At 41.3% G+C, this 15,649-nt stretch overlaps 1 protein-coding gene across 1 annotated transcript in view; it reads right to left on the bottom strand.

Moving 5' to 3' along the window:
• agmo (alkylglycerol monooxygenase) overlaps nt 1–15,649 on the bottom strand; it is a 40,508-nt gene that overhangs the window by 7,186 nt on the left and 17,673 nt on the right. The window contains exons 4-13 of the mRNA XM_020041536.2: nt 14,301–14,404; nt 13,989–14,084; nt 12,669–12,735; nt 12,474–12,539; nt 12,300–12,379; nt 11,561–11,695; nt 9,752–9,868; nt 7,307–7,389; nt 6,505–6,607; nt 1,099–1,261 (exon numbers count right to left, since the gene is read on the bottom strand). Of these exons, the coding sequence (XP_019897095.2) occupies nt 1,099–1,261; nt 6,505–6,607; nt 7,307–7,389; nt 9,752–9,868; nt 11,561–11,695; nt 12,300–12,379; nt 12,474–12,539; nt 12,669–12,735; nt 13,989–14,084; nt 14,301–14,404 (1,014 nt within the window). The remainder of the gene's footprint in view (nt 1–1,098; nt 1,262–6,504; nt 6,608–7,306; nt 7,390–9,751; nt 9,869–11,560; nt 11,696–12,299; nt 12,380–12,473; nt 12,540–12,668; nt 12,736–13,988; nt 14,085–14,300; nt 14,405–15,649) is intronic.

The following is a 15,649-nucleotide window of genomic DNA, read 5'->3' as shown; positions in this document are numbered from 1 at the left end:
GATTTTGTGTTATTTGATTAATAATGTATAATTGGTTGACAACCAATGATTAAAACTCGTAACACAATGAATATGGTGTGCTTTAGCTTAGAGAAGTAAAGCACCTTAGAGTAGACATGCTGATCTGGGATAAGTTTAGCCTTACTGAACAAAATGAATACAATCATAGGGACAGGGTGGACCTGATCTCGGATCAGCATCCCAACCTGAGATGCATTAAGAGTATGAGTCCAAAAAAAACACAATCTAAATGTCCACAGTATTACCATGAATACTTGACAAAACAATAATAACTGGTTCACAGTGCTAACTGTTGAGTGACACAAACCCCAGCACATTGACTGATACTACTTCACAAAGGCAGTCGATTGGACTGTTTACTTGGGGAAAACACTGTATTATTACCCCACACTTAAATCCCTATATATTTGCCAGAGGGGAGATTTCCTTCCTTCCCAGGGAGCTTTCAGATGAAGTCATCTTCTTTCCGTAGCCCCAAATGGTCCTTTAACCTCACACATTTTTACTGACTTACTGCTACCATGCATTTTCTCCTCAAAGGGTGCTAACCTCTCGCACCTCAAAACCAGCTGGTGGAAATAGCTTTTGGATTACAATGTATTCTCACTGATTGCTGCTCATTCTTTTAATTCAATGTTGGGTGCATCAATAACAAATGGAACAATGGCTTTATAGGACATGATGTCTTTATATACGGATCAGGTGTTGGCCTAGATTTGAGCTGACGTGAGCACAAGTGGAACTTGATAACGTTTTTCTGACCTCTGTCTTCGACTGTAGAATATTTTTCTTTCTCATGAAAAGCTAGAGGAGGAAAATAGGTGTTACCAAATATGGTACTGTATGATTTTGTTGATGATGTTGATCCAGTTATGTAAAGAGGTGGCAAAATACCAGATGCACGCCATTGAGAAAGAGTGCGTTGAAAATGGCTCCGCATTCACTACATAGTTTTTTGCTTATTACTGTTTGTATAGTTTTATTTTTGTACATGCTACACAGACGCTCATATTGAATTACTGTCTAGCACTTTAGGACGTTTGTTCATTACTGGATACAGACTTTATCTCAACTTACCAGAGAACTTGCTGCGACTACTTTGTCCTGCCGCCGATTTGTTAACTAAAACGCAGATGGAGGAGAAAGAAGAGAGACAAACGTGTCGGTATCCTATGTAGATCTTGGATGAGATACTGCAATCCGCCATTACCAAGTATTTGTTCTTGCAAATGTTCAATCCCTGGACAATAAAAGGGACAAATTACAAGCACTGATTAACTTGCAAACTGCTGTATGCTGGCGTTTTCTGAGACTTAGTTTGACCATTTGGTGCCTGACTCGGCCATTACACCAGATGGTTTTTCCATCTATTGGCAGGACTGAACCTCGGAGTCAGGTAAACGTGGCGGCGAAAGGGGTTCGGATAACTTTCGCTGGGGTTGCAGTACTTTCAACATACTACTCACCAGACCAGGAGCTACTAACTATGAAAGTACGGCCCTTCTACCTCTGGAAATCAGCTCCGCTATAATCAGAGCAGTCTACATACACCTGGAGGCGGATAAAACACGCTTGCTAGAGGACCTATATGGAGTAATTAATGGACTAGAGGACGCTCACCCTGAGGCAGCTTTTATTGTTGTTGACTTCAATAGGGCAAATATGAGGAAAGTTTTGCCGAAATACCACCAGCACATTAACTTTCCTACCCGTGGTAAACAGACTCTTGACCATTGCTATTTACAAATACGGAACAGCTACAAACCCCTACCCCGCCAGGCCTTTGGTAGGCAGATCGCTCCTCCATTCTTCACCTCCCAACCTACAGACAACAGCTAAAACAGGAAGAACCAGTTTCTCAGGCAGTTCAACGCTGGAGTAAGAAATCCATTCCCACTCTCCAGGACTGCTTTGAAACAACAGACTGGAAGAAGTTCTGTGTTGCAGCTGATGGGGACATTGATGAATACATAGACTCTGTCTCAGCATTTATCTCCAAGTGCATCGATGATGTCATCCCGAGGGTCAATGTCAGGACTTTCCCCAACCAAAAGCCCTGGGTTAATGGTAATGTCTGTGCTTGCTATAATTCTGGGGACATGGAGGCTTTGATGAGGGCCAGATATGACTTACAGTAAGCTATTAAGATGCAAAAAATACTACAGGAATAATCACATCATAGTCTATAAAAACATCACAAAAGGGAAAAACAATAGTGATGCTCGGCCCGCCACCTCTCTCCCAACAAGCTCAACACCTTCCATGCTTGGTTTGAGGTGACCAACACCATTCCTTCTGTAAGGCTAGCAGAGAAACAGGAAGACTGCATTCTGTCCTTAGCCACGGCTGACATGTGGCGAGCTCTTCAAAGAGTGAACCCAAGAAAGTCACCAGGGTTTAGACCAAGGCATTCCAGGCCATGTCCTCAGGGGGTGCGCCGACCATTTAGAGGAGGTATTCACCCTCTCCCTAAATCAGTCTGCAGTCCCCACCTGCTTCAAACAGAACACCAGTGTCCCTGTACCGAAGAAACCTTCCACCACCTGCTTGAATGACCTAATGACTGTCCTGTAGCACTGACCTCCATCATCATGAAGTGCTTCGAGCAGCTGGTCAGAACCCACATCTGTTCCACCAATCCTGAAACCTTGGACACCTTTCAATTTGCATACCGCCCAAATAGATCTACAGATGATGCCATCGCCCTGACGACACACCGCCCTCTCCCACCTGGAACAAAGTAACCCATACGTGAGGATGCTGTTCGAGGACTACAGCTCAGCATTCAACACTATTCTCCCTGCTAAGCTCATTCCCAATCTCAGGACCTTAACACCACTCTTTGCAACTGGATCCTGGACGTCCTTATGGCCAGACCCCCGGTGGGGAGAATGGCCAACCTCACCTCTTCTGCACTGACCCAGAGCACTGGAGCCCCACAGGGCTGCATACACAGTCCCCTCCTGTACTCCCTGTTCACACATAACTGTGTGGCCACACACAGCTCCAACATCATCCTGAAGTTTTCAGATGACACCACCATACTGGATCTTATCTCCAAAAATGATGAGACCGCTTACAGAGAGGAGGTAAGGCCCTCCGGAAGGTGGTGAAGTCAGTGGAGCATATCATCGACACAATACCTTAGGAAAGCACTGAACATCATCAAACACTACAGACATCCAGGCTCTGGTCTGTTCACACTGCTGCTGTCTGGTAGACGTTACCGGAGCATCAGGACCTGGACTTCTAGACTCACAAACAGTTTTCCACCAGGCCATAATGCTTCTCAAACAACATTGATTTATTGATCATATTGATCACATGAACACCTTGCTTGCTCTGTTCACTTTCTATTTACATTCAATGTCTATTAACACATACACCGATCAACCATAACATTGTGACCACCTGCTAATATTGTATATGTCCCCCATCTTCCAGCAAAACAGACCTGGCCTGTCGAGGCATGGACTCCACTAGACCTCTGAAGGTGTGCTGTGGTATCTGGCACCAAGATGTTAGCAGCAGATCCTTCAAGTCCTGTAAGTTGCAAGGTGGGGCCTCCATGGATCGGACCTGTTTGTCCAGCACATCCCACAGATGGTCGATTGGGTTGAGATCTGGGGAATTTGGAGGCCAAGTCAACACCTTGAACATGTTGTGTTCCTCAAACCATTCCTGAACCATTTATGCTTTGTGGCAGGGCGCATTATCCTGCTGAAAGAGGCCAATGCCATCAGGGAATACCATTGCCATGAAGGGGTGCACATGGTCTGCAACAATTCTCAAGTAGATGGTACATGTCAAAGTAACATCCACATGAATGGCAGGACCCAAGGTATCCCAGCAGAACATTGCCCAAAGCATCACACTGCCTCCACTGGCTTGCCTCCTTCCTATAGTGCATCCTGGTGCCATGTTTTCTCCAGGTTAGCGACGCACACACACCTGTCCATCCACATGATGTAAAAGGAAACGTGATTCATCAGACCAGGCCACCTTCTTCCATTGCTCTGTGGTACAGTTCTGATGCTCATGTGCCCATTGTAGGCACTTTTGGCAGTGGACAGGGGTCAGCATGGGCACTCTGACTGGTCTGCGGCTATGCAGCCACATACGCAACAAACTGCGATGCACTGTATGTTCTGACACCTTTCTATCAGTACCAGCATTAACCTTTTCAGCAATTTGAGCTACAGTAGCTCGTCTGTTGGATTGGACCACATTAGCCAGCCTTCACTCCCCACGTGCATCAATGGGCCACTGACAGGTGCCATGATAAAGAGATTATAAATTGTATTCACTTCACCGGTCAGTGGTCATAATGTTATGGCTGATTGGTGTATAATGTATCCATTTATAGGCACTACTAGACTTACATTATAATATTTAAGATTTCTATTCATATTGTCCATATTCCCATTTCTACATTCTCTGGAATTTCTGCTAGTTTTTATTTTTATTTTTATTTTATTTATTATATTTTTCTTAATGCTATATTATTTTGGTTTATATTTTTCTTAATGCCTAATGCGTAGATCTCGCATGCCATGCCACAAGAATTTCACTGTTCAGAATGATGCTATGTTATTCGGTGCATTTGACAAATAAAAATACTTTGGCTTTTGACTTAAAAGTGAATCAGCCTGATAGTGGTGGAGTGACTAAGATGGGTTCATTCTGACAGCAGAGCCTTAAAAGGTTCCTTTCCAAACACACCACTCCACAGGACAGGTGCATTTTTATTAGCTCTCCTCTTAAATTGCTATGACATCAATGGTCAGGGAGTTAGCCTGTTCAGAGATTGGCTCCTTAATTGCTGTGGGACATGGAGAGTCCAAGCGCGGCTCTACAGCACGCTCTCTTACGCCTTCAGGCGGGCAGATCATGGGTCTAAATAACCCTGTGTTACATCATCAGAGGCCAGTCAGAAGTCTCGTCCAGTCAGTAATCCCAACCACACAAACACACACACCACCCTCCTACCTAGTACAGAATGGCTCCATATGTCCCATACAGATATTGTGTGTGTGTGTGTGTGTGTGTGTGTGGGTGGGTTAGACATGGGGGAGAGGTACTGAACACTTGGCTTACAGGTCAAGCCTCAAGCTTTACAAGGGAAATCTCTAGAGCCACTATAAATACCACAGGGCGCTTAAAGGGCGCTGTATATCACACCAGTGGGCTTTGAGTGCTTCAACCCTGCCTGTTTTTTGTCGTTTCTTTTTTCGTTGTGAATTCCCGAATGAGTCTGACTACAATTAAATGTGAATTTCCCTCCACTTTGAATCCCTGGCTTTACTTGATTGGTGCAACTTCAAAATGCCCCCCCCTGAGAACAAGATTTGGCCATTCACCTCAGACATCAGTACAATGTGTCATTATTCTGCCTATTTCTTTCTTTGATGTCTTAGTCATTTTTATGGACAAAAAGGCACAAAGTAGTTTTCATGAAAATCATTATGCTTTTCAATGGGCTCCACCTGCATGGGTGACATTTATTCAGCTCCAACTGAAATACAGAGAGAAATTATTCCATCACAGTCCATGGATACGAAACATAGATGTCATAGAGAAAACACTGCCTTGTAGTATGTAGAGAATAAATCAAGATTAATGACATTTCCAAGTTGAAGTAGAATACAGTTTTCATTAATTCGTGGCACTTTATTTTGAGGGGGTGGCGTTGAATCATTTCATGTTGAAAACAAAAGTCTGGGAAAAAACTCCCAGTTTCCTTTTCAAACACCTGAGTGTGCAGATGTGAAGTCACACAATAAAAATCAGCAATCCAGCCTCAGCGCTCACGTGCGAATCTCATCAGCCAGCTCTAGTTAGCAGACAAGACAAATTGGTTCCAGAAGTGTTGCAGTTAGCAACTCGCACCGCCCGGGATGGCAGGGAACAGGGGAGTAAATGAGGGAGAGACAGGGAGGAGAAGGGCAAGTAATGAGAGGTCAGCCACGATCTGGAGCTCCACCGCAAAGTGCCAGTAACGCACAGCAATTTAATGCTCAATTGGGCCATGAATCTGGAGGCATAATCACAAAAAGATGTGGTCGACGGATTCGGCGCTAGCTCATACACAAACGCGCGCACGCACTTTAAATACTTTATTCGAATCCACAAATCAGATTTACATTCAAATAGGATTCCAACCCACAGTAATGACCTACTGTCACACCTGAGCCCAGAGCAGCTTCATCCACAGTCACTGCTACGGCTAGGCCAGGGTTCTAACTACGCCTAATGGTCCCTAAAGACCAGATGTCAGCTCCGCTCATCATCATCACGCACCCACACACCTCTCCCACCGTACAGAGGAATGAACAGCATTCCGCTAAGTGCACTATTTCGGGCCATTGCCGGTTGTTTTCCTCGGCCAATGTGCTCCTGACGAAGATATTGGGTAAGCATATTGTCTCATTCTCTTTCATGGCTATGTTAAATGTTTAATGGTAGCGGTGTTAGTGCTCCTACCTCTATGAGTCCAGCCAGTGGTCCCGGTACTGTCATGTAGCCATATCTCAGCAGCATCACCATCATTATACAGCGCAGCAACTCCCACATGGAAGCTGTTGGCCTGCACAGAGAAAGATCATAACGAAACGTAACATAGCATAACAAATTATTATGACTACCAATAATTAACTACCTTAAGTTGCCAGTAATATCGGGTACACAGAAGTACAATTATCTTCTGAAAGTATGCAATATCCTGCTTTATCTCAGGGGAACGTCATTACCATTGTGCAATGTGAGGAAGGAAAGTGTCCTTCCACACAAAAGGTAGCCTCTCAGACCAGGACATGCTATGTTAGGATGCATGAGGAGATTTGGAGGTATGGACTTACTAGACTGAACAAATGGAAACTCTAGGCTCAATCAAGATTTAGCATGCTGGAGCTACTCTTGTCTTTGCAACTGTGGAATCTAGTAGAAATCATTATCAACCCCAAAGGGTTTTTTTACATGTACATTTCCACATGATGCACTGCCTCTGACTAATCTCAAATAATCAATGATGAAAATCTCAAACCTGGACATAAACATTTAACCCAGAGGACCATAGACTCAAGTTAAACAGTTATGGTGTTGCAATCCAATAGACAGGATATAATTTGAGTTTTTAGATTTTCTACTCAGTTATTGGATTGGGTTGGTCCAAGTAACTTACAAAAAAAAACTATCTAAACGGTTTCCGGTAATGAATGTCTGAAGATAGGGACAGAAATATCCATGGATATAACAGTACAGCTGCCAAGTGAATGCAGTACAGTACCTTTGGTCAATGATGAACCCAAAGCTGGTCAGACTGTACAGAATGTAGCCAGTCATCATCAGAACTGTTAACTGGGGCAGCACCTACAACCCATCGAAAGAGTAGTTATCATGACAAATACGTATGGGGAATATTAATCAACATCAAGAATGATGAATCATGAACAAACTGTATATAACTCTGTGACAATACATGTACAAGCCTTTGTAAATGACATACATGTACAAGCCTTTGTAAATGACATACATGTATAAGCCTTTGTAAATGACATACATGTATAAGCCTTTGTAAATGACATACATGTACAAGCCTTTGTAAATGACATACCTGTACAAGCCTTTGTAAATGACATACATGTACAAGCCTTTGTAAATGACATACATGTACAAGCCTTTGTAAATGACATACATGTACAAGCCTTTGTAAATGACATACATGTACAAGCCTTTGTAAATGACATACATGTGTAAGCCTTTGTAAATGACATACATGTATAAGCCTTTGTAAATGACATACATGTACAAGCCTTTGTAAATGACATACATGTATAAGCCTTTGTAAATGACATACATGTACAAGCCTTTGTAAATGACATACATGTATAAGCCTTTGTAAAAAGTAATAACCCTCAGTACCCTTTTGCAGTTAAAGATGTTCTATGTAGAATCCTGCCTCAGGTGTTTAGTGAATTTAAACAATAACACGACTTGTCTCCTCTTATCTTACCAAATTAGATCGGAATAGTATTAGCTATTCCAGGGTGGTTTAGGGTGCAAAACACATTCAGTACATTCACAATACCACACATATTGTACCCAAAAGGCACCTAGTGGCATTAACACATCATCAAGAAGAAAGACTGTAGTATTTCTTGATGTTTATATGCTAGAGGCTTCATAATCTGCAAAGCCTGAAGTTCTCTAACCCACACATTCCAAATGATGGCTGTGCTGAACCTCTCCAACACTCTAGGGTAGGAGCTATGGCCTAGAAAGCAATTCAGCCAATAGTAATTCACACAAAAGTAATTCAACCATTATTCAACAGGCAACTATAGGGCAATTATACAAGCCAACTAATGCACCTTTAAATCTGTCTTGCATCCAAATAGTTACCTAGAAGTCAAAGTAGGTCAACATGGGGTCACAGAAACGCTGGTTTGACTACCTCCTCCCATGGAGAATGGATCGTAGACACTACCTAGCAGTCACTCAGGAAAACACTACCTAGCAGTCACTCAGGAAAACACTGCTCATTCACAGCAAAAACAATCCAAACCGACAGCAAAAAAAAAAAAAAACCTGCTTAGTGTTCACATGTTTTATTTTGTCTCATTCCGTATCATATTTCAATAATAGCGAGTGAAAATAAATGAAATTCAACATCTGCTGGCAGGTCAAGGACTCCAGACCGGGACTAATTATGTTATTGTTTCCCTGTGTATCCCCAGACACATGGAGATTAACATGTTATTATTATGTTACCATCATCATTAATATTGTTATTATCAGGACAAGAGATTGGTTACATCCCTTTCCTTCCAGCAAACGGATCCAACCTGTAATAAACTGGAGTTACACAATGCTTGGCGATACCAATGATGTAATACAAAGCTAACTTCATTTGGTTAGAATATAAAGTATTTTAATTAACACTAAGCCCATAAATTGTTCTACACTTTATTATCAATAGTCACTGCAAATAAGGACTGCAAATACCTGAACATGATTTATTGTCAGCCTAAAGTCCTCACTGTTATTTTCTCTCTAAATCCTGATTGCTGCATCCTGAAGGCTATTTGGGTAGGGAAATGGTTGGGAAATGGTTGTGAAATGGTTGACTTGGCAATTAAGGTATTTGTGTTCACTGTTAGACCACCAGCCGCTCTGCTGCTGTTTCATGTGCCGGTGGCTGATGGTAGGAGGGGAACTATTTGACTGTGGGCTCACGTGCAAGGAGGACCACAACTAAGGGAACACCAAGGAGGTAGGAATCACACGAAGACAGGCCATTTTGTCTCAGTTTGAAGGGCTGGGTGGGACAGCACATTTTGGCTAACCAAAACTATGCCTGGGGAAAAAGGCAGTCCAAAGATAACTGCAGAGGAAACCTGCCTGGGGTTTTCAGAATGGGAAAGGGGGGTCTTCTGGCTCTCGGAGTGGAAAATAATAGACAAAGTTTATTCTAAAGAGGACTAACAATCACTCATTCTGACATGATGGTAGACAGAGTCAGTCTTTTTCTGCTCTGAAAATACTGCAGAAAAAGAACAAAACGAGGCATGTAATAAACTAAAATAAACAGAATGTTTGTTACTTCGTCCCTTCGAAGAAAATGCTAATTACATTATTTAAAATGGTTAGTTCAAAAGTAGGATGGAGCCTTATGTTTTCAATCCAACTTGATTGTCTAGGACTCGTAGCACTTCGGATTGACAAGACGTACCAGCTGTGATTGAAACAGATCCTGGTAACACCCCAACAACATCAGACCATGTAGGCAGACGTAGACCTGCAGAGCCAGAGGCCAGCTGGGACTGTATGGCAGCTCCTCTCCAGTAACCTGACAATGGATCAGAAATAGTAACAAAACTATATTAAAACTGCAAGCAGTGTTTCTGGGATTCAGCAGAGTACCCATTGTAGCAGCATTAAAATAAATGAGACATTTCCCCATAGTTAGCTCCTTCTACTCCTTAGCCCACTTTACAAAACATCACAAACAAACAATGAAAAGATAATGCAACAGGTTTTCTAGGTACATTCCACAATTTTCAATGAAATTCGTTGCTTCAAAATGCTACCCCAGTGGAACCATTGGTCCGGACCCTATATTACTATGTAGAATCCACATGCACTTCTTTAAACCCAAAACGTTCTAGCATTCTAGTGAAAACAATGTGGCCACTATGAACCAATGAGCTTGCATCAAAGGTTCTCCCCCTACAACCGAGCCAAAACAAAAGCACACTTTAGGGTTTAGCTAGACATACATAACTCAACAAGTATGCAATATTTCCCTACTCTGTCAAAGGGTTTAGGGGATATAAAAAATTGCCCTAATAGGGCCACCGTGTGGTCAATCGGCCGCTGAATCCTCCAAAACCACAGCTAACATGTTCCCACTGAGATGGCAGTGTTGTCACACAACTGAATGTAGCTTCACTTGATTCCAAACACAAAGTGGAGAGCCATTGATGTTCATTTAGTACAGGTCTCTTTTAGATTTTTTCCAGGGGTCTTGGGTGAGTTAGCCACATGTTGGTTCCCCAGCCCACAACTCTGCTTTGGCTCAAAAGCCAACATTTCCCTCTTTCTCTCTCTCGTCTTTACTTTGTCAATTTTTCACTCTCTCTCTCTTTCTTCAGCACACCCTTCTAGGCCTACAATGGTAAGCCTTTCAAGATATTTCAGTCAAATTTCAGAACCCCCCACATGTTTAGAATCACCATGCAAGCGTTTAGGGGCCAATTTAATCGTGTAAAGGCGAGTGGTGGAGTTTTTTTTACGTGTGAAGCGTGAAGGGTCTGAATATGTGCCACCATCAGCGCTAAATCAAAGCCAACCGCCGGCGCTCCTGATGAGGTCTATAGTAGCGTGCATGCACACGCACCAACCACACACACACGCACACGCACCAACCACACACACACACGCGCACTAACCACACACACACACACACACTAACCACACACACACACACGCACGCACCAACCACACACACACGCGCGCACTAACCACACACACGCACTAACCACACACACACACACACGCACTAAACACACACACACGCACCAACCACACACACACATGCACCGACCACACACACACAAACACACCCTCACACAGTCTTTTGATCCATAGCAGAGCACCCAGACTTGGTATTTAAAAACTAGTGAAAATTAGCCTGTTGTGTTTTCTTCTACAAAGGCCTTGAACATTCATTTGGTGTGCTATTTCCTTATGATAGCTGTGTAAAATGTGCATTTTTAAAGCGAGACTTCTGTGAGTCATTTGCATTATGGATGAGTGACATTAAGATAGGTAATGTGGTATCTTAAGTATCAGATGGCTCCCTTTTTTAGAATACAGACAACAAAATGCAACATAAAGTAATCAATCCTCCACATTTCATTTTCTATTTCTATCTCTCATTTGTTCACTCTCCATTTTCTCACATAACCTCTTTTACCCCTAGTCGTTTTTCCCATCCCTATAATAACAAAATATTTCCTCATTTTGGATGTGGTTGTACCTCAGGCACCTCTGAGTGATCCCCCAGTCTTGGTTTGCCAGGTTTCCAACTTGGTCCTTTCCAAAGAACGCCCAATTTATTAAATATTGTTGTGTATCTGTTGAAGCTCTTCCACAAGTATTTGTAGTAATGGAACTAAAAAAACAAATCAAAACCCCTCACATTACAGTCACATTACATTAACATAAGCAGTTTTACAATCAAATGGCCTTTTACATATTCATTGTTGACAATTTAAATCTGCACTTCGATTAATACTTTGTGTAGAATGTTCCCTGTCATGTAGGAGGGATTGCTCACGCTCTAAGTTGCCAGCGGTAAGAGCAGTGAAAATAATCAAACACAACTTCTAGTGTTTCATTTTATTGGACTCTTTCACCTCTGCTGGGCGGTTTGTTTAAAGTAGAGTAATAATGTTATGGTTACAATGTGCCTATTCCACTGGCAGAGCAAAAAGAGCTTCGACCTCATCTATAGCTACACTTGAAGGTGGTACCACTTTCACATAAACACTGATTGAGAGTAACTGCTCCACAAATGGTTTTATTCCACTGATGTAATGCCGGAGCAATCAGATAGTTTGGTTGAAGGGCCAGCTCAGTCTAAACACTTTGACACTACGCTGTTCGATCGCTGGCATGAAAATGTATTGTCATGTTTACTTGCGACAGTGTAAATAAAATACAACAACTCGAATTAGATAGGCATGTTGTATGTAGTCTTTTCACATGGCACTAACCTGTACATAGATGATTTCAAATGTGTTTATTGGGTTTACTAGACCATAGACAACTTTGTGACTCTCTAGAGCAAAGGTACCTGAGAAATCAAAGGGAGAAAACATAGTTACACAATTTCACTTCTGTTTTCCACATAATACAACAAGCTCTCATCTTGAAATCCTTCTGCTTACCAAACAGTCGGTCCCATATGATCAAAGCTCCCCCATAATTCTTATCAATGCAATATTCATTTCGCCCTGCAAATACAATATATATCTAAGTAATGCAACATATCATTTTGCATTTTGTCATGTTTCAATACAGCACTGATCAAGTTGAACATGGTAAGAATATGTATTTGTTCGATAGAGTAAAATGTTTCGTACCGTGGTGAACTCTGTGGTGACTGGGAGTATTCAGGACCCACTCCAGCGGTCCCATATCTCTGATCAACTGGAAGACAGGGAATCTACATATATTAGACATTCAATGGTTAAATAGCCTGGCTACAGTTTGGGCTGGGTAAGGATATGAAGCTCAGTCCTGAAGTAAAAAACTATTTGAAAAGCTTTCTTTAAATTTAATATTTAAAGTGCACTCTTGGTGTCTTTTTGGCAAATATAGAAAATAAATGGGTTTGTTTAAAAAGATTTAGCATGTTCTTATCTGATGAGTTGAAGTAGGTTTACACTGTATGACATAGAAAAGTAGCCAAATGTCCAGAGGGGAAAGAAACAGTTAAGAAGTAAAACCAACCAAGAACATAAAGAACTCGATAGTATTGATAATTCTTTACACACAGTGTACACAGACTTAGGTTATCAAGCATATTTCTAATTCTAGATATTATGGTAATATGCCCCCCCCCATGCGCACACGCGCACACACACACACACACACACACACACAGTACTCAGTACTCTTGCTATAAGATCATTCTATACAGGCCATGTTTCAGTTTCAGAAGTATCAGGTTTCTGGTTGAGTGCGACTTTTATAGACGTTTTGATGTTAAAGTCTACAACTTATCATACAGTCGGTCTGGGAAATGTAGAATTGGACAGGATTTTTCAACGATTCATTATTCCCATGTAATAAGTGGTCTGGAAACAGCCAGTTTTTTCTTGAATGAAAAAGGTTGTTGCTTCACTCAGACCTTTAATGCTGGATCAGGTCTGGCAAACGAGTGCCAATAAATTACATGACATCAAAAAAGTCTATAAAGAAAGCACAAATTATATCCCCTTAGAAAATTGTGAATGTTATGACTGTTTTCACTAATAGTGTACTAAAAGATGGAAGCGATTCTGACTCCATTCATTCCTATAACGATTGGGAATTGTAAAGCTGATACTCCCTGTCACTTTAAAGGAGAACGATTGGTCTTGCTTCTGTTTGGAATATTTCATGAAATCTCATTATTTTTTATTAAAAACAGGTTTGACTTGAGCTCTGGATCCATAAAGGTTATTTTGAACCGCCGATAGTATAGGAACTGGAATGAGAACTTTCAGTCCACTAATCTATATTTTCGAGCTACTTACAGCTAATGCTACTGCAGGCATTGTCCAATATGCATAAGGAATCCTGTCAGACACTGATACATAATTGTCATTAAAGACGTTTATATTCGCTACGCATTAAAGAAGCAACCATTTCCAAAATTGGAGAAAAGTGCCATGATTGTGCCTTTGGGTTGTGTTTACCTCAGTGTGAATCCAGAACTGGTAGAGCAGGTTGAATTGAATGTGAACAGCGAACACAGAGGGAGGTACAGCCAATGCCATGGGGAGATAGAACACCTGGGAAAAGGATTAAATCTCATTGATTTGGGCCAGAAAAGTCTCAAGGCTTACAACTGTCTGACTATGGATTTTTAGAATAGCATTCCTTTGTGCTCCATACGGTGAAGGGGCAAATGTATTAAATAGCTTTGGCTATCTCCAGCATTAGAGGAAGATGATCTTGTTCACAATAGAACAGAAAGTACAGGTCTCAGTGGTGTTGTGGGCCCTTACCCATGATGAGAACTGCTGCGTGGCGGACTGTCTGAGGGCAGTGGAAAGGTTGTAGTACTCTGAGCTGTGGTGGACCTGGTGGGCTGCCCAAATAATGTTGAGCTCTGTGGTTGGATCACAGAGTTAGTAACAGATAGAACACACGCACAGTTAGTAACAGATAGAACACATACACACAGTTAGTAATATAGTACACACACACAGTTAGTAACAGATAGAACACAAACACAGTTAGTAACAGACAGAACACACATACACAGTTAGTAACAGATAGAACACACATACACAGTTAGTAACAAATAGAACACACAAAGTTAGTAACAAATAGAACACACATACACAGTTAGTAACAGATAGAACACAAATATACAGTTAGTAACAAATAGAACACACATACAAAGTTAGTAACAGATAGAACACACATACACAGTTAGTAACAGACAGAACACACATACACAGTTAGTAACAAATAGAACACATACACACAGTTAGTAATATAGTACACACACAGTTAGTAACAGATAAAACACACACACACAGAGTTAGTAACAGATAGAACACACATACACAGTTAGTAACAGACAGAACACACATACACAGTTAGTAACAAATAGAACACACATACACAGTTAGTAACAGATAGAACACATACACAGTTAGTAACAGATAGAACACACATACACAGTTAGTAACAGACAGAACACACATACACAGTTAGTAACAGACAGAACACACATACACAGTTAGTAACAGATAGAACACACATACACAGTTAGTAACAGATAGAACACACATACACAGTTAGTAACAAATAGAACACACAAAGTTAGTAACAAATAGAACACACATACACAGTTAGTAACAGATAGAACACACATACACAGTTAGTAACAAATAGAACACACATACAAAGTTAGTAACAGACAGAACACACATACACAGTTAGTAACAGACAGAACACACATACACAGTTAGTAACAGACAGAACACACATACACAGTTAGTAACAGACAGAACACACATACACAGTTAGTAACAGATAGCCTTGCATGTGCCCCTCCTGGGCGATGCTGGCCAATTAGCATTAACACTCCTTGGAGCTTTTTAGCCACTCATCATCAGCTAGCGACACGGTCAAGGCTTAGAAGGCCGTGTCATGGAGGGAGTCTAAATATGTTGAACGTTGACAGTATTTGTAACATGTGTAACAAATGTTGGAATAATATGAATATTTATATGTATTAATTTGCCAGACAACTAACTGAAAATGTTTATTGATTACCAACACCAACTGAAATGTTTATTGATCAATAGTGGATAATTTGTGTTAGGTACTAGTCTGTAATATA

This window comes from Esox lucius, chromosome 20 (assembly GCF_011004845.1).
Source record: "Esox lucius isolate fEsoLuc1 chromosome 20, fEsoLuc1.pri, whole genome shotgun sequence".
Lineage (NCBI taxonomy): Eukaryota > Metazoa > Chordata > Actinopteri > Esociformes > Esocidae > Esox > Esox lucius.
Note: the sequence above shows the minus strand (reverse complement) of the source record. Positions and strands in the feature narration are given on the sequence as shown.